Here is an 18,623-nt window from a genome sequence, read left to right on the forward strand (position 1 = left end):
GCGCAGAATACGCATGCGCAGCACGGCGCCGCTCTCCCCGGAACGCGCATGAGCACTCTCCTCCCCCCCCCCCTCCACTCCTCCTCTCAAGGCCGGGAGGGCGCCGGCCGTTCGAGGCGGGCGGGGAGGAAGTGACGTCAGCACGTCGTGCGCGCGGCGGGGGCAGCCGACGGAAGCGGCTCGGCGGCCATCTTTGGTGCCGGCAGGGAGCGGCGGCGGGGCCCGATGCCGGCGGAGAAGATGGCGCTGGACGGCCCCGAGCAGGTCGGGGCGGCGCCGGGGGGCGGCCGGGGGCGGCCGGGTCCCCGCGAGCGGCTTGCGGGGCGGCGCCGGGTCCCGCTCGGGTCGGGGCCCGCCGGGCGCCGTGACTCGGCGGGGAGCAGGGGGGCCGCGGGGGGCGGTGCGGCTGAGCGGCGCTGTGTCTGTCCCGCAGATGGAGATGGAGGACGGGAAGGGCGGCGCGGGGCTGCGGCAGTACTACCTGTCCAAGATCGAGGAGCTGCAGGTGAGCCGGCCCGGGGGGGGAGGAGCGCCCCGTTGGGAGCGCCCCGCGGCCCAGCCCTGGGTGCGAGGAGGGAGCGCTGCTGCGGGAGGGGTGGCTCCGAGCACGGCCCCTGGACCGCGTTTTAGGGCAGCGAGATGAGCCTCAGCCCGCAGGGGTGGCGGCGGTGCTGCCCAGCTCTCGGTGACGAGGTTCTGGCAGCCACGTCCTGCCGGGCAGGGCTGTGCTGTGCTCCCGCCCGTGCTGGAGCCTGCTTGTGGCTGGTGTGCGTGGTTGGGTGAGGATGCAGAGAGCGCAGCAAAGCTTCTTTCCCTACAGCTCATTGTGAACGAGAAGAGCCAGAACCTGCGGCGCCTGCAAGCACAGAGGAATGAGTTGAACGCTAAAGGTTTGGCTCCGCTCCCTTCATCTTTGTGTGGTGCTCCGTGACCAGCCCTGCAGGGGGCTGCCCCCAAAATCTGTGCTGATGTCCCCCCTCTCTCCATAGTGCGTCTGTTGCGGGAAGAGCTGCAACTGCTGCAGGAGCAGGGCTCCTACGTGGGGGAGGTGGTGAGAGCCATGGACAAGAAGAAAGTGCTCGTCAAGGTATGGGGCTGAGGTGCCACAGGGGCGAGCAGGGCTGGCTCCTGCCTGGGACCTGGATGGGATGGGGCAGGACAGACCCTTGCTTTGTCCCCATGAGTGCACAAGCTTTGCAGGGGGTGTAAGAGCTTAAAAAACAAGGGGTGAGAGCGCTTTTCTCCAGAGGAGCATATTGCAGCAGCTCTCCAGGGCCCAAACTGTGCACATGCAGGCAGGAGCCACCTGGGGTGCAGGGTGTTTGGTGGGGCTGGGTTCTCTGGCACCTCCCCGCTGTGGTGGGTGGGTTTGGGGCGTGTGGCTGGGAACTTTTAAGGGAAGTGACCCTCGTGGTGGCAACTGCTGTTCCAGGTGCACCCAGAAGGGAAATTCGTGGTGGACGTGGACAAGAACATCGACATTAACGACGTGAGTGTCGGGGGCTACAGGAGGGGACGCGATGGGGCTCTGCGCTGCCTGTCCCCTTCCCTGCTGTGGGGTCACGTGGAAGGGCTGTGCGATACCCACCCATTGAGCTCCCCTCCGCTCTTGCCGCAGGTGACCCCGAACTGCCGCGTGGCCCTGCGCAACGACAGCTACACGCTGCACAAGATCCTGCCCAACAAAGTGGACCCTCTGGTGTCCCTGATGATGGTGGAGAAGGTCCCAGACTCCACTTACGAGATGATTGGCGGCTTGGACAAGCAGATAAAGGAGATCAAAGAAGTAATCGAGCTGCCGGTCAAGCACCCAGAACTCTTCGAGGCTCTGGGGATTGCCCAACCCAAGGTGAGTCCCGACCACTGGGGGCCGGGGGGGTGGCACCGGCTGTGTCGCCCCTGCAGGGGTCCCCACGTGTCCTGGCGGCACTGGGGGGCTGCCTGGGCCTGGGGCTCTGTGGGAGCAGAAGCTGCCAGCAGGGCCTATGCTTCCCCGGGAGTGCCGCTGGGGGTGCTGAGCCCCCTGGCAGTGTCACTGAGATCCCCACGTGGCACTTTCAGGGTGTGCTGCTCTACGGCCCCCCTGGCACGGGCAAGACCTTGCTGGCCAGGGCTGTGGCCCACCACACTGACTGCACCTTCATCCGTGTCTCGGGCTCCGAGCTGGTGCAGAAGTTCATCGGTGAAGGTAAAATGGTGCAGGGCGAGGCCGCCCCCAGTGCCAATGTGAGCTGGAGCCCCGCTGAGGGCTCCTGCGCCTTGGTGTGGCCCGCGGTGGGACGAGCCCCTCCGGCAGGGTGACCTATGGGTGCACAATGTCAGGGCTCAGCTCCCTGTGGTCCCCCTGCAGGCGCCCGCATGGTCCGGGAGCTGTTTGTGATGGCCCGGGAGCACGCTCCCTCCATCATCTTCATGGATGAGATCGACTCCATTGGCTCCTCCCGCCTGGAGGGTGGCTCTGGTGGGGACAGCGAGGTGCAGCGCACGATGCTGGAGCTTCTCAACCAGCTCGATGGCTTTGAGGCCACCAAGAACATCAAGGTAAGAGGGCGCTGAGCTGCCTGGGGACGGGGCAGCGTCCTGCTGGCCCCGTGGCGGCAGCAGGGTGCCCGGTTGTGGTGACAGGGGCTGCACTCCTGCTGCAGGTGATCATGGCCACAAACCGGATTGACATCCTGGACTCGGCTCTGCTGCGCCCCGGCCGCATCGACAGGAAGATCGAGTTCCCCCCTCCCAACGAGGAGGTGGGTGGGGGGCCCGGGGCTTCTGTCAGTCCCCTGCAGTCCAGATCCTCTCCTTGGGGTGGAGCGTGTTGTCCTCAGCCCTGGCTGGGCATAACTCCTTTGCCTTAAGCCCTCGCCTCGCTGCTGCTGTCCTGCAGGCCCGTCTGGACATTCTCAAGATCCACTCTCGGAAAATGAACCTGACGCGGGGCATCAACCTGCGGAAGATCGCTGAGCTGATGCCGGGGGCATCGGGCGCAGAAGTGAAGGTGAGCCCGGCCTTGACACAGCCCCAGGCTGGCTGGGGGCTCTGGGCAGCCCTGCCCCTTCTCCCTCCTTACCCAGCGGGGTTGCTGGAGCGTTTCTGTCCCTTACAGGGGGTGTGCACAGAAGCTGGCATGTACGCGCTGAGGGAGAGGCGGGTGCACGTCACGCAGGAGGACTTTGAGATGGCTGTTGCCAAGGTAGGCGGTGCAGGCACAGACTGTCCCCGGCAGCATCAGCACAGCCCTGGGGCTCAACGCCAGCACTGAGGGGCAAAGGAGAGGCTGCGGGTGGGGTGGAAGGGTACGGGAGCCCCTTCCCTGTGCAGGGCTGGAGCCTGGTTTTAAGGGCGGTTTGGTGGGTGATTAGGTAGCCTTACAGGGAAAAGGGGGCTGTGTCCTGGGAACCAAGCATCTCCTTCTTGCCCAGGTGATGCAGAAGGACAGTGAGAAGAACATGTCCATCAAGAAGCTCTGGAAGTAAGGGTGAGCTTTGGGCTGTGTTATCTCTAATAAAATGCTGCTGTGGCCACATCTGTGCACTGACTTGGGGAAATGGGCTGCAGGACTCTGCTCCTCGTGAAAGAACCCCAGCACACACACACAGACTGCTGCTAACTGGTTTTATTAGAAAATACCCAAAATAGACAAAATGGTTACACAAAAGACAGAGCAGGCACCCCTGAGCCATACACCCTGGGAATATGTAAACGCCCCCCCTCTGCCTGCGACTGCCTGGAGAAGGCAGGGATGTGCCGTGAGGAGCGTGCAGGCATGGGGCCAGCGGGGTAAAGGCACTTCAGCAGGGCCAGCGGGCAGTGGCACTGTCCCCTTAGCCCCTCACCCCAGCATCTCCAGTTCTCAGAGCCCCGGGTCCCCGCTGCCCACAGGCTCTTGGGGACAGAGCTACCCCTTCTGCCCCCCTCCCCCCATACCTGTATCAGGCACAGGACAAGTCTCTAAGTCAAACAGCAGGGGGTGGAACAATCAACTGATTGTCAAAAACAACACTAAAAACTCACGTATAAAAAGAACAGCTTGGGCCAAGCCAGCCCTTTGAGAACAAGGAATCACTGCATAGTTTGAGGCAATGAGTGCAGTAAGAGGAACTCAATATATTAATCAAATACAAACCCACTGTACAAAACGCTTTTTTTTTTTTTTTTATAAAACCTGTTCACAAAAATAGTGCAAAACGTCGGGCACCAGCAGGGCTGGCGTTTGGAATGACAAACTTTGGTTGAAGAGGGGCAGGACCAGGCCTGCCCTCATGGTGCTGGGGAGGGCTGGCGGGGCAGGCAGCAAACTCCAGGAGGGCTTTGGCCAGAGGCAGGGCAAGGAGGGGAGCGAGCTGGACAAGGCGCTCACAGAGGGCTGCATTCAATGCTACAGGGAGAGGTGAACGGCAAAAGCAAGGACATGTTAATGCACCAGAGAGGCTGCAGCAGGACTCGGGGGAAGCAGGGGACCCTCTGCTGCTCTGCCTGCGGCTAGAGCTTCCTGGCTGAGGGGAGCCCAGGGGCATGAGGGGCTCCGAGCCCCTCCAGGCACGTAGGGTTTGTGCAAGTGCTGTATTCGATTCCAGTAAGAAGTACCGTCAGGCTCAGGCAGCAGGGAGAGGAGGAAGAGCTCCCGAGCCCCCACTGGCCCCTTAAGTGAGGCGGATCCCAAGCACTTGTTCCAGTTCCTGCCGACGCTGCTGGACCTAGAGGAGGCGAGGGTGGGCGGTCAGGGAAAGAGGCTTGGGACAGCCCCCCCCTCCCCTTCTGCCCCCTCATTTCAGCCCACAGGAGCACCCCAACCCGGCGCAGAGCCCACCTTGGCGAAGATGTGTCTGCCCACAGCCTCCTGAGCCCAGGGTTGCTGGTAAAACTCAGCTCGCCGCTCCTCTTCAGGGTTCCCAATCACATCCGTTATGATCTGCGCAAAGCAAAGCACGGGGGAGAGAGGGTGAGCACCGCAGGTGGCTCCCTCCTGGACTCTCAGCTGGCCCATCCCTGAAATTTTACTTTGAGGTCCCTCCTCTGGGATTTGATCCATTCCTGGATGAAGTCCTGCGGGTTGTTGCTGAAGCTCAGCATGAAATCACGCTGTGTCTTCAGCTGGTTGATGGATTCAATGGTCTCGTGGATCTAGAAAGGGCAGGAGATGAGAGACAGCTGTGGGTGACCGGGTGGGAGCTGGGGTCATGCAAAGTCCCCCTAAACATGACACAGCTCAGGGGGCAGCCCCAGGAGACCCGAGCTGCTCCCTGCCTGCAGCTGTGGGGGCTCCAGGAGAGGTGGGACCCCGCACCTTGGCATCCAGGGAGGCGATCTCCTGCTGGTTGGTGGTGGAAGCCAGGAAGTTGCTCATCTGAGCTTTCAGAGGGTCATCCACCTCCACGTCGATGTCATAGCAGGCCGTCTTCTTCTGGTCATTGGGATCCACGCTGGGAGGAGGCAGTGTGTTGGGGCGGGGGGAGGCTTCCTCAGCCTCCACCCTGCCACGGGGGGGATCCACCCCTCCATAAGGAACGCAAGTACCCCGCTGACTGTCCCAAGGAGCCCCCAGTGTTTGGCTGATCCTTCCCAAGTGCTCACTGCTGCTTGGAGCTGGAGGCTGCGTGGCACCCAGGGATGCTGTGCCCCATCAGGGAGGTACCCCCCTTCCTCCTGGCAGCCCACCCCCAGGAGTAGTGCTCGGCACCTCCCCACACCCCTACCTGATGGTGTGGTTGATGATGATGGGATCCGGGTGCTGCAGGAGCCCTGCCAGCTTCATGGGGATCTCAGAGAAGCGCATGCGGACACAGTTAAAGATCTGGAGGGGCAGAGCAGAGTGTTTAGCTTCCGATGTCAGGGGCTTCTTCTACCCAGCATGAAAAGGGCCAGGCAGGAGCAGGGACTCCCCCAGCCCCAGTTGGTGCGTGGCAAGCTGACAGATGCACACCAGAGCATGCTTTTTCCGACGTTTACAGGTGGGAAGGGTGCTCTCCTCCCAGCAACGCCCCAGGTGAGTCGTGCTGCTACAGCAGGGCAGGGGCACCCACGAGGCATGCCAAGGAGGGGTACGGACCGACCTGACGGAAGTAGCGGTTGCAGTTGATGTATTCCTTCTCGTGACTGTCCTGCAGCTTGTTGTGCTTGATGTAGAGCCAGAGTGCCTGCATGATGCTGGCACGGGTCTGGGTGTGCACCCCCAGCAGGCGAGCCAGGCGAGGGTCCAGTTTGTACTGTGGTGGCTGCAGGGACAGCACACATGGGATTAAAGAGAGGAGGGGGTGGCATGTGGAAGGGCCCTCCTTCAGGCACAGTGCCCCACACAGCCCTTGGGTCATTGCAGGCTGTGAGGGCCATGCCTGGAGCTCTCTCTGCTCCTTTTTATCTCCACTGTGCCCCACACCAAATAACCCCAGAGCATCGCAATAGCCTCATGAGGCTCTTGCCCCAGCCCAAGCTCCTCTAACTGCTCCAGATGAGCCATGCCGGGGGGGGGGCAGCTCCCACACGACCCCCAGCACCTACCTGGTGATCCAGCATGAGCAGCAGGGTGCACTTCACATTGACATCACCAGGACGCTTCACTTGGAAGCCATCAGTCTCCTGGGTCGTGGGCAGTCGGTGCCACTGTGAGAGAGCAAGGGGTGACTCTTCAAGCAAGCCAAGCACTAACAGGACCCAGGAGATGACGGAGCCAGTGCCTGGGCTCTGTGCAGGCAGGCAGACAGCCTGGACCCTCCGTGCCCCCCCCAGGCAGTCCCTGGGAGTCCAATCCATCCACCCAGGGAGCCAACTCGGTCCTGTGGACACCGGTATGCTTCAGCCCCGAGATGGCTGTAGGCAGTTCGGGTGGACTGCTTGCATAACAGCCCAAGCACTTGATACCAAAGGCTCAAACAGCTCCTGGGGTGCTGCTTCACCCACCGCAGGGGCTTGATGTCTCAGCTGCTCTCACAAGCCATCCCGCATGTGATGGGGATTTACCTTCACCAAGGGGGCACCACTGCAAAAATGGGTGCTTCCCACAGGAACAGCATGAGCTGCGTGCAGGGCAAGCCTGCATCAGGCAGAAGCACCCACAGAAGACCCGATCCCACCTACGGGGTATCATCACCTGTGTCTGGCCCCAGATTCACAAATCTCTTGGGGGCCTGGGACTGCCTGCAAGTCATACATCAGAGCCACATCCTTGCTGCAGCCTGACACCTCTCGGCTCCAGCTGTGGACTTGCAGGTGTGAGGGGGTTAAGAGCCAACCCTGGGGCAGCCAGGAGCTGCAGCCTGCTGCTGGGAGCTGTCCAGGTGAGAGGGGGAGGGCTGGCCACGCCGGGCTGCCAGCCAGCCCCGCAGAACTGAAAGCTGCAGCCTGGAAAGCGCAGCGGTGTGGTCCCCGGGGAGGGCTCAGCACTGCTCCCCTGCATACACAGCAGCACCAGAGCTGCCTCTCCACCCCAAAGAATCCAGTGAACCTTGCTGATGCTGGGCTGGGGAGCTGAGCACCTGCAAGGGAAGTGGCAGGACCATCTCCCCTCTCCCATTGCATCAACCAGTTCTCCCCATCCTGCCTAGGGCACAGAGGCAGCCCTGCAACACAGCCAGGCACAGCTCACCTCCACCAGATGGTTGTCTGGCCCGTACAGCTCTTTGTCCAGCTCGATGACGAGGCTCTTGAAAAAGGAGGAGAACTTCCTCTTCTGCTTGCTTGGCTGCAAAACAGAGCGTGAGGCTTGGCCTGACACTGCCAATCATGGAGGGCCCCAGCCCAAATCACCGCCTCCAGCACCCAGGGAGCCAAATGCATCGCAGCTTGGCTCTCAGCACAGAGCACTGTGAAACCAGCACAGCCTTCCTACCGCTCCTGGTTCATCCCTGCCCATATCCTTACGTCCTCCAGCAGTTTGCCCTCCACACGTAGCTCCCAGGAGGCCACACGCTCACCACCCTCCCCTTCTTCTTTGGCTGGGGTGAAAGTGTTGGAGATGTAAATCCTCAGCTTCCGCTTTTGCTGTGGAATAGGAAAACAAAGAGGGGGACACTTGGAGCAAGAGGGTGGCTAGCAGCACCCGTCTCCTACCTCCACCCCCCCCCAAGCTGCTCGCTGCTCTGCTCCACCACGCACCGTCAGCGGTTTCTTAATGGCCTCCTGAATCTCCATCCTCTTCCGAGCGATGGTTTGGTCCAGCTTGCGCTCAAAGGCAAGGAGGTCCATGTAGGCCTGGGATTCTGGGACCAGCTCCCGGATCTGTCAAGTGGAAGCAGTCAGTCAGGATGGTGCTGCAGCCCCCACATCCAACCCCAGCAACTCCATCAGCACCAGGTTGACATACCAAGGAGTAACCAAGTGGTAGGCCTGGCACAATTTGTCACTTCAAACAATTTGTCACTTCAAACAAAGAATACAGCCTTGCAAAGCCCTCCCCAGATCACAGAGCTGTACTGTTTGGAACTTATCCCCATGCCAGACGGCCTGCCCTGGATCACAGGCAGGTAACTAAACTCTGTGCTGTCAAAAGAGACCCCCAGGAGAGAAGCTCAGGAGTAACTTGGAGTCTCCACCCTAAGCCACTTCTGCTTCTTGCTTGCCCAAAGTCCTGCTTGTCCAACCTGTGCACACCCTGCTACACACTCCTGCTTCCGCACAGGATGAGACAGAAATCTTCCAGGCCAGTTTGGGACTGAGCAGAAGCAGTGAGCAAGCAGAACATGGCCCGGTGAGAACACGATCATCCTCCCATGGGGAACTCCTCACTCCAACATCACCTTGCACCGAGGTGACACTCACCCTCTGTGGCAGGACCTTGTCAGCCATCTTCCTCCTTTTCACCCTGCAAGACGCATGGACAGAAAAAAAAAAATAAATAACCCTATAGCAATTGCAGGACACCGTGGGTCTTGCTGCCTCGTCTTGGGGGCCACTGCCCAGAGCCCGGTGGCTCTTTTGGCCACTTCCAGGCATGATGCATGGGGATAGACTCTGGGGAGGTGTCACCATGGCAATGCCAGCTGCATGCCATGCGCACTGTTCAGTCTGAGGCAGGTTCCAGGCTCCTGATGCAGCAAACAGCACGATCTGAGGGAGTAAGTCGCCTGTCAAGGCTGCTCTAGGGGACTGTCACTTGGAGTTGCAGAAAGGGGATGAAGGAAGTCTGTAAGAGCATCTAGAGTACATGCCCTTGGAGCAAGTGGATAAGAGATTAGATCCCTGTGGGCAAGCCAAGGCAACTGCAGAGGGGGAGGTGTGGGAGCTCTATACCATCAGCAGGGAAAGAAACCCAGTCCCTGGGCCCATTTTGCTGTGCAGCTCCCAGAAACAAGGAGAAATACACAGGAAAATGCTGTCGTCTTCTGCCCCATTTCTTGCTCAGATGTGTAGAGTCCAGTATGGGGAGAGTTTCATTTCCCTTGGCAGTGTCTAAACCAACAGGGCAGGAAATGCGGCATCAATGCTGCCATCTGGAGGTGTCCCAGGATTTGGCCACTAAGGGCTGGCAGGTCCTGGCCCACCACCCCACAGCCAGCTGGGAACAAGGAAGCTTGGCTGGGCTCTGCGTACAACCCAGAGCTCCCCGGCCATGCATGGCTGATCCCACACAGCTGTGGCCTTATCCGGCTGCTGCTGTCCTCGCTCAGCAGGTGAGGATGCCTCTGCCCCTCGTCCTTAGTCCCCAAATTGCTCTGGAGCACTAAATGGATGTGCAGCCCTGTCACAGAGACTGTGACTCCCTGTGAAAGAATCAAGAAGCCCTGCTGTGCAGCAAGGGCAGGGAGCAGGACCTGCACATCTGTTAGGACAGAGGGGCCCTGAGAAACAGCCTCCAGTAACCAAGAAACCCTTGCGGAAACAGGACCAGGCAAAGCAGCCTCATAAACAAGCAAGGAGCTGCTGGCAGAGCCCCATGGCACAGAGACCAGCCCAAGCAGTCACACTGAGACCGCAGTCCCGTGGAGCATCCCTGCAACTTGCTGCCCCCATCAACTCTGCTTGGGAGCAGCCTGCCTTGTGCCAGGACTGGGAATGAGCATCCAGCTGCATCTGTGCCTGCCAGGAACAGCACGCCCTCCCTTGAGAAGGGGGAAAGACTCTGAGGAGCCGGTGCTGAAGGCAACAAGTGCAGCGAGGCTTTTTGGCTACTGGTGCTCATAGCGAGGGGAAGCCGCAGACCAAGCGATCTGTCCCCCACGCTCACCCGCCGCTACCGCTCTGCATCCCAGCACCAAGCTCTGGCAGCTCTCCTGCTGCTGGGGGTTGAGCCGTGCTGTGGGTTTTGGTGGAGCAAAGCAAGCAGGAGGCAGCGGCCGGACCCAGCAGGTCAACCCCCCTGACTCCAGCCTGGCTGCGGGTGCTCCCGCACCACCCCTTACCCTCTCCGCTGGCTGGCCATCGGCGGCTGTGACTGGGGGGCCAGCAGACGCTTCCTGAACGGGTCCATCATCGACTGCGGCAGGCCAGGTCTCAGCGGGGAGGCTGCTCCATATGGGGGTGCTCCCGGTGGGCCCACCTGCAGCCCCGCCATGGGCATCCGGCCACCTGGAGGCATCCCAGGGCGCTGGTGCGGGAGAGAGGAGAAGGGGCGTTAAACATGGGCCCTTAACCAGGGAAAGGGCATCAGGAACAGCAGCCGTAATTCCTCCAGGAAGAGGAAGAGGAAAGCAGGAGGAGGAGCTGACCACAGGGGCCTCACCCCGAGGATGGATGCAGGGCTGGGGACACCCAGTGTGCTGGCAGGTGTGGAGCCAAGCCGCTGCCGTGCTCCTCCCCACGCAGAGAGGGACATCGGACCTGTGGTGGCACAGACCTGACACCCCAGAGACTGCTGATGGCAGCATGGGTTGAGTGGTGGGTTTGTCTCTGGGGCTGGTGGATGTTCCTCCTGGTAGCACCCCTTCCTAACAGCCTGGGCATGAGGCCGATGTGCAGGGCGGAGGCTGAGCTCTGGGGATGGGGACGTCCCCTGCACACAGGGGAGGGAGGTGAGGGTTCATCCCCACCAGCACTCCAGCTCCTGCCGCATCCTTTCCCCTCCAGGCACCCAGGAGGGGCATTTACAAGCCCCAGTGTAATGCTGAACAACTTCTGCAAGGAGTCCTGACCTGGGGCAGCACCCACAGCCCCTTGGCCAGCACCAGCACTGCCAGCTTGCGGGTGCCACTGGCTCTGCACCACGCGCAGCCCCTGGGCACTTGACAAATGGTCACAGCATCCCCCTGCTGCCTGCCTCTACCTGCTCCAGCGTGCTTTGCTGGCACCCTGAGCCAAAACCCTCATGGGATCCTTTGATCCTCCAGCTCCCCATTGGTGAGGAGCTGGCGAGCCTGGGAAAGCCACGGAGCCAGCAGAACAGCATTTCTCCCCTGCCACAGGCTCCTCGACATGCCAAGACAATCCCCGTGGCTCCTCTCCCGCCTTTGCTTCTGACCTGCATCCTGAGGACAGAATTGAGGCTTCGGTGAAAAAGAGCTAACGAAGCTGCCTCGTTATCCTGAAGGGGCCAGGAGCCCGGCAAGGAGAGCTCAGCTGCAGGCAATGCTGCAGGCTGACGAGTTTATCTACGTGCAGGTATTAATTGCAGTGCAAACCCAGTGTGAGACCACCACTGGCAGCCTGCTTGGCCTCAGCAGCTTTTTCAGGCAGGCTCAGAGCCATGGCGGACGGTCAGAGCCCAAACCCACTCACCTCCTTGCTGGTGTGGCTGAACAAACAGTACATGGAAGAGCTCAAGGAGCAAGAACGGCTCTTCCTCCAGAACCACGAGCATCTCTGCAAATGCCAAACCCAGCTGGAAATCCCCAAAATACCAGCCTTAGCATCGAGAAGTGCCTCACAGCTGGAAATCCAAGCAGCAGCAGGCCAGGAAGTGGCAGGATCAGGACTCCACGCTGGGTTTCAAAAATACACACACAAAGCCTGTTGCACAACCATATACTGCTTTCACCTTTGCTCAGCTTGCCTTTGAAGCTGCACCTACAGCTCCACAGCTCACCAACCTGCCTGCGCTACAAGGCAAAAGCTTTTTCCTAACAGCCCAGATGTTTTTCTCCCTTTGATCAGCCACATTTGGGCAATGACTCGCAACGAGCAGGACTGCACAGGCGTTGTCTGTGCAGTCCTGCTCACTGCAGCTCATTGCCCGGGGCTGTTCAGCAGTGCAGCACAGCTACTGGAGGACCGTGCTCTGGGAACTGTGCTGACTTGCCTGCGAGGGCTTCTGAAGAACAAGCAAGCCAGGAAAAGGGGCTGTGAAACTTGTAATTAGATTTAAAAAAAAAAATAGGGAAACCCCCAGAAAAGGGGGCCAAGGCTATATGCAGACACTCTGCGGTCACCCGTGACACTGTGTCTAAGAGCCCCTGAGCCACCAGCAGCACGGAGAAGACAAATGGCCACCAAGGAAACACCTGGGTGTTGCTCCAGCACCAGCAGCCCATGCAGAAAACCATCTGCAGTGCCACAGTGAAACCAGGGTTTCGCAGGTTCCCTGCACGTAGCTTGACACAGCTGCAGGACAAGGACCCCTTGCGCAAGCCCATGGCTGGGGCAAACACTGCTGGCAGCCTTCTTGAGCAGCTATGAGACGACACGGCCACAAGCAGCTCCTGTTCCCTTGGCACTGACACCAGGCCCTGAGGTTCCTGTGCCACTCCCTGGGTCACGTTGCTGAATCCATCCCTGAAATGAGTGATACGGGGACTGTCTGAAATGAACTGAGGTCTTCAACAGCTCCACACAAGGGTAACATCTACTGCACGGCTCCCACGCGTCTGTCTGCTTGTGGGGAGGCCACAGACTGCTCAGAGCCAGGGAAGCTTCTGTCGGCCAGGAGAGAGGCGGCACAAGGACGAGCGGACCTGTCCTACTGCAGACATGAACATCCCTTCCACAGACGACCCAGGACCATCAGCCTCAGTGAAGCTGCCTGTGGAGTGAGCCCCTTGTGGACCTGCATTTGATCATTTTGACAAGCACCACAGGGAAGGCAGAATCCTCCGCGTATGTTTTCTTCTCTGTTTACCCGTAAGATTTGCAAGGAGCAGATGGAGAAGTCTCTCAGCAAAGCAGCGCAGCCCCTGCTGTGTCCAGCCAGCACCGTCTGGGGCCACCAGCCCCCTGGCCTAAAGGCTGCAGGCTCCTGGCACGCAAACACAGCGCAGCCTTAAAAAGCTCTGGTTAAGCTGTTAAGCAGCATTACAGCCCCAGCAGGGTGAAGCCTCCAGCACCCTTCAGAAGCCCTGGAAATTAGCAGGATGCAGGAGGGTTTAAATTCAGGAACTTTTATTAGAGCAGCTCAATTTGAGACCTTCTTCACATCCTTCCTGGCTAACGGAGCTCCGTGGAGCAGGCTCGGGGGCTCCATCCACCCCTCTTCATCTGAGCAGCGCTCTGGTCCTGCCCCTTCCAGACACCTCCTCGTCCTCCCCTCTCTGTCCCACCACCGCCTCCTCCTCCTGCCAGCAGGGCGGACAAAGGGCAAAATCTCGCAAGCTCCGCTCCAAGGAACGAGCTGGATGGCATCCAGCCCTCCCCGTGGAGAATGAGTAGAGCCATTTGGAAATGGGACAGAAAACAGCTTGTTTCTGCTCCCTGCCAAAGCTGAAAGAACGAATGGGGCTGGCTGCAGTGCCGTGGTTCATCCCAGGTCAGCGTGCAGGCCTCTTGCATTCGGGGAGCTCTGTTTAGAATCAGCTTCAATTGGATCTAGCGGGGGCTGGAATGCCTCTCGATGGACATTTGGTTGCATGGTAGGAGCCTCCCAGCTTGCCAAAAACCTCTTCTTGAGGAAGGGCAGGCCAGAAATCAGATGCTGGTAGCAGAAAGGGAAAAACAAGGGGAACAATAAATTGAAGGATGGATCTGCGAGAAGGCAGGCTTGGGAGCAAGTTGGAAGAAAAGCTGCAATTCAGAGAACAGCTCCAGAGTCTCTCTCTGTCCTCCCTCTGAGAGCACAGATCTTCCCTGCAGCCCCCCGAGGAGGGGGAAGCTCTTCCCAGGCACAGCACAAACAAAAAGGACCATCTGCATCAAAAACAAGAGCTCGCCCGTCCCACCGCGCCTCTCGTCAGGAATGTGAGTGGAGCACGCGCTCCCGAGGGCCACCACGTGAAGGACACGTGCATGCGAGAGGGCTGAGACACCCCGAGCCCCCACGGCTTCCTGCTAATTCCCCAAAACACAGTCTCGAGAAGCGCTCATAAACACGCCAGCTGACCGGCCTTTCCTGACACACATCCCGTTTTGGCTCTGCGCAGAAAGGAGCGTTCACTCTTTGCACACACTGAGGCTCAGGGAGGGAAAGCCCACGTGCATCCTCACCCGGGGCTCTGGAAGCCGAGTCTGGAGTGGCGCCAGGGGACGGCTCTTCCTGCGAGCTCCTCCAGCTTCCCATTGTGCCACAGGCAAAAAGCAAATCCTGCTCGGACAGGATCCCAGCTCTGCATCGGGCTGGGCTCACAGACAGCTCAATCGCCCCAAACCATTTCTCGGGGTGAACCATGGCCCCGCAGCATGCCTCCAAAGGCTGCTATGTCTCTGTTCATTCTTATCCATGAGCAAATCCCTCCCGGGAGGGTGCCAGGAAGAGCCTGGGTTAGCATCGGCAGCGACCTTCAGCAGCAAGGCGTTACTGCCACCGAGGTGCCGCTGCTCACTGCGAGCTCTCGCACAGCACCTTGCTCCCAGCCAGCTCCGAGCCACGGGCAGGCTGCTGCACCGAGGCAGCTCGCAATGCTTGGAAGATCGGCCGCGTTTCAGGAGTCGGAGTCTCCGCTAAAATCTGTAGGCGAGGCAGTAGTAAATGAAAGTAGGAATGGCAAAGCAACAGGCAACAAAACCGAGCAGACTGAGGACATGTGCTGGCAATGCGTCAAGCACCAGCCGAGATATTCGGGTCCTGACAAACCTGCCTGTCTGGGGCCTCATATCTGCAGCCACACATGTTCCAGGTCAGAGGCTCTGGCTGCCACGAGCCGTGCAGGCTGCGTGGCTCATGTCAGGACCCAGGCAGCAGCTCCGCTGCCCTTGGCACGAGCACACCGGGCTTGTACACTGTGACACGCGGGCTCGGGGGAAAGGCCAAGCTAGTGAAGTTTTCTCCACAGCTTCCATGCTACAGGGACTTGGCGAGCACACAGACGTGATGCGCGTGTTATGGCCTGGGACTTTCACCTCGTGCCAACATACTGCATTTGCCCTCCCTGAAGGGTAGGGCGATGAGGGCAGGACAGGGGGAGAAGGAGACCAGAAACAAAGAGCGACCTGAAGAAAAGAGACCGCAGCAGGCAGAGAAAGGGAGAAGGCAAGGGATTTAAATGATAACAGAGGTGTTAACGCAAGCAGGAACAAGGAAGAAAGGTGTTTGGTTCCCACTTGAAAGAGAAACTGCGGTAGCCTCGGTAAGGCAGCACGGAGGCACCCATGGGAAGAGCAGTGCCTGGCACAAAACACGGCTCAGATGTCCAGGGAGCGGTGCTGAGAGCCCCCGAACAGAGGAAGACAGAGCAAGGGCCTTCAGCACCGAATTCTGGAGATGCTTTCCACCCAGCAGAACCTCACCGCCATGTCTCCACAGGAGAAACAAAGGGTGCTCCGGCCTCTGTGGTTGCCCGCCTCCCTCTTGCCCCGAGAGGAGAGCATTTCTCTGCTTTGTATCATCACTTAAATTAATGGGATGCTCAGCCTCTGATGAAACCTGCCTTGGAAACCGTCTCCCCCGGGAAGGGTGGGTCACACAGCCGGGCACGAGGCTGGTCCCTGCTTTGTGTTGCAGCTCCAGCCCCAGCCATCGTGCCCGAGCTGCCTCCGAGCCAGCCCCGCTCACCCGATGAGCTGGAAGCCCACTTTCCTCCTCCCCAGCGTGGATCCAGTGGATCTGCAGACCGCAAGCCCCAAACCCTGCCCTGGCCATCCAGAGCCCCACTCCACGAGGAATCAAAGCAGCTCAGCCTCCTGGCTCCTCCGAAATCAATTTGTTAGCAGTAGTTTGGATTGCAACAGCCTTTCCGTCCCATGGAAATGGGATTCCTTCTTGTCAGCAAGTGCCAATGAAACCCTTTTAACGTGGCACTTCACTAACTCTGCTTTTTGCCACTGATTTGTGCCAGTAAAGCAAAAGCACATGCTAACTTCAAGGCCAGAGCACCATTTTGCACAACCCTTTCCCCACTGCACGACCCGTGTTAAAGAAGAGCTGTGTCACAGAGCCAAGCCTGCTCCCTACAGCAGCATCAATCTCGTATCTCGGGAGAAATCTCCTGAGCCTGAAACTTGCACCACAATAAACACAAGTAACTCCTGTTGAATTTACACAAACCTGTGTGTCGGAATGCGGGCAGCTGCCACCAAGCAGCCAATCACCCATTCCCTGAGCACGCTCCTGAAAATCCCTCTCCTTTCTGCTCTGGAAACATCAGCTCCCACTGGTGCCAGAGGGAGTTGTCCTCTTGAATTCCCTCCTTGAGCTGCTAGCGAATAACCAGACGTGCCAGGATGTCAGAGGATTAGCGTATGTTTAATAATCCACTGATTAAGAAGCCCCTAAGCACTCACTGACATACATGAGGGCTGTTGTGTTTTCTAGTGGCCAAATAATGGACAAAGTTCTTTCTCACACCAGGGCATAACAGAGCAGAAGGGGCCTGAGTCACTCGCTACCCCCTTAGAGGTCCCGCGGGCATGGCAGGGCTGACCGCTCAGCAGGGAGGAGCTGCTTTCCACCGCCTGGAAATTGCAAAACAAAGGCCAGACCGTATTGATTAGACCCGCTGTCCCCTCCCGCTGCAAGGCAACCGCCAGCAAGCAGCCAGCCAGACACAGCCCATGGCCAGGCACAGCCCACGCTGCTCGCTGCCGCCCTGTGCGATGTGGATTTCCCGAAGGCTGCAGCGCAGCGCCATATGCTCAGTCCCACCCTACCCCATCCACACGCTTCCAGCACCTGCTCTGAGCACAGCATTTTGGCTGGCACAGGGGGAAAACAAGCATATGTTCTCCCGTTTACCCGCAGTGGAGCGGCAAGCGATGCCCGGCAGGATTTTGCACCCTGCTGCAAGGCAAACCCTCGGGATCCCGCCTGGCCCTTGAGCCTTTGAGTCGAGTTACAGCCGATGCACGCCCGGATTGGTCTTGGCTGCGCCATCTCAGTTTTCACTTTTCGGCTTCCCGGGTCGTTTCCTCATTTTCTGTTAGCAAGGTTTACAAGTTGGAAATTCCCTTGGCTTCATCGATTTCTTAAGTTTTAATGCGTGCAAACAACGCGGCAGTGCTGGAGGAGGCAATCGTCAGTGGTTCAGAACACGTTGCACAACTGGGCTCCTCCATTTCCAGCCTGTCTGCAAGACTCTGCTGTGCACCAGAACCAAAATAATCGCCCCGCGTGCATGAGCGAACCAACAGGCAAGCTGCGCACGCAGGGGGAGGCTGAAAGTGAGCGTCAGACAAAATCTCTCTCTTACAAAACACTTGCAGGCAGAAGAAAGAGCAGTTTCTGTGGCTTCTCCAGGACTGCTGATCGGATTTCCCTTCCCAGCCCTTGCCTGTCCCCATTCTTTCCCCTAATATTTGCGAGCACCTGCATCACCACCACTCCAGCTTCTTCCTGAAAACACCCACCTCACGTTTGCAACGGTCGCCTCTACGTTTGCAACAGACGCAGGCAAACGGCTTTCAGGGCACGAAACGTGCAATGGGGGCACGGCCGCGAAGCCAGAGCTGCGCGCACGGCGTCCTGCAGCAGCTTGCGCCTCCCGGGGGGGTTCTCCCATCGCCAGCGGCCCCCGAGAGTGCTCGACTGGGCCCCCCCGTCCCCACACGCTGCCGCAGGGCCGATAGCTTCACCTCCCACAACTTTTTTGGGAATTGCCAAGCGCTCACGGTGCAGTACGGAGCAGCGGCGGGTGCTGCTGAGGAGCCAGGCCTGGTAAACCCGCGGCCACCCCGCAGCGCCCTGGGCTTTTTTGGGCCCGGGAGGGGTTGGGGGGGGGGCACCTGCCCTGAGCCAAGCCCGGGGGGGCCGTGCTGGGGGGCTCAGGCCGGGTCCGGGCTGGGTGCCGGGAGGGGCACACGGGGAGATGGAGCTCCAGGACTGCCCCCCCCGGCCCAGCCACAGCTCACGAGGCCTCCAAGCCCCGCAGCCCCCCCCGGCCCCAACACCCTCAGGGCTCCCCGAGCCCCCTCAGGGCCCCCCCCGGCCCCTCCCGCCCGTCCCCCGGCCCCCCTAAGGACCCCCCCCGCCCCCCTCCGGTCGCCCCCACCTGGTACTGCGCGGCCGCGGGCCCCATGGGCCGGTATCCCGGAGCCGCAGCGGTTGCCGGAGCCGGGCTGGGGCCTCTCAGGATGCCGGGCCCGGGCCCGGGCCCGGGCCCGGGGGGCGGCGGGGCGGCGGGGGCGGCGGGCGGCAGGGGGCTGAGCGGGAAGGCGCCGCGGGCGGCCATGGCGGGGCCTGAGGGGAGCGGGGAGGGGGGGGGGGCGGCCCCGCCCGCGCTGCGATCGGAAGCGGCGGCGGCGGCGGCGGCCGGGGCTGCAGGGAGCGCGCGGCGCCCGCAGGCTCCGCCCCCCGCGCAGGCTCCGCCTCCAGAGCGAGCCCCGCCCGCCCCGGTAGCCCCGCCCCAGGGCAGCCCCGCCCCGCTCATGGCCCCGCCCCCCAGGGCTGAGCGCGCAACCCGCAA

General features: G+C 60.3%; 2 protein-coding genes across 3 annotated transcripts; one reads left to right on the forward strand and one right to left on the reverse strand.

Annotated features, from left to right (window-relative positions):
• The first annotated feature begins 113 nt into the window (after positions 1 to 113).
• PSMC5 (proteasome 26S subunit, ATPase 5) lies at positions 114 to 3,518 on the forward strand. 2 transcript variants are annotated; one of them, XM_084301030.1, is made up of 12 exons: positions 115 to 264; positions 434 to 505; positions 821 to 890; positions 990 to 1,087; positions 1,433 to 1,489; positions 1,619 to 1,849; positions 2,062 to 2,188; positions 2,351 to 2,541; positions 2,646 to 2,744; positions 2,882 to 2,992; positions 3,101 to 3,187; positions 3,417 to 3,518. In XM_084301030.1, the coding sequence occupies exons 1-12, from the start codon at positions 226 to 228 to the stop codon at positions 3,468 to 3,470; spliced, it is 1,236 nt and encodes a 411-aa protein (XP_084157156.1). In that variant the 5' UTR covers positions 115 to 225; the 3' UTR covers positions 3,471 to 3,518. The 2 variants fall into 2 exon arrangements, with proteins under 2 accessions (XP_084157155.1, XP_084157156.1); XM_084301029.1 differs by having other exon boundaries at positions 114 to 264; positions 1,433 to 1,849.
• A 137-nt stretch (positions 3,519 to 3,655) lies between these two features.
• On the reverse strand, positions 3,656 to 18,389 carry SMARCD2 (SWI/SNF related BAF chromatin remodeling complex subunit D2; the record flags this gene model as incomplete). Its single annotated transcript, XM_084301308.1, has 13 exons — positions 3,656 to 4,691; positions 4,805 to 4,906; positions 4,996 to 5,118; positions 5,282 to 5,417; positions 5,691 to 5,788; positions 6,048 to 6,209; positions 6,493 to 6,594; positions 7,577 to 7,672; positions 7,852 to 7,971; positions 8,086 to 8,208; positions 8,749 to 8,791; positions 10,329 to 10,513; positions 18,210 to 18,389. 13 exons carry the CDS (start codon positions 18,387 to 18,389, stop codon positions 4,638 to 4,640), a joined length of 1,524 nt encoding a protein of 507 aa, XP_084157434.1. The 3' UTR covers positions 3,656 to 4,637.
• Positions 18,390 to 18,623: the final 234 nt, after the last annotated feature.

This window comes from Netta rufina, assembly GCF_964035555.1.
Source record: "Netta rufina genome assembly, chromosome: 24".
In the NCBI taxonomy this organism is placed as follows: Eukaryota; Metazoa; Chordata; class Aves; order Anseriformes; family Anatidae; genus Netta; species Netta rufina.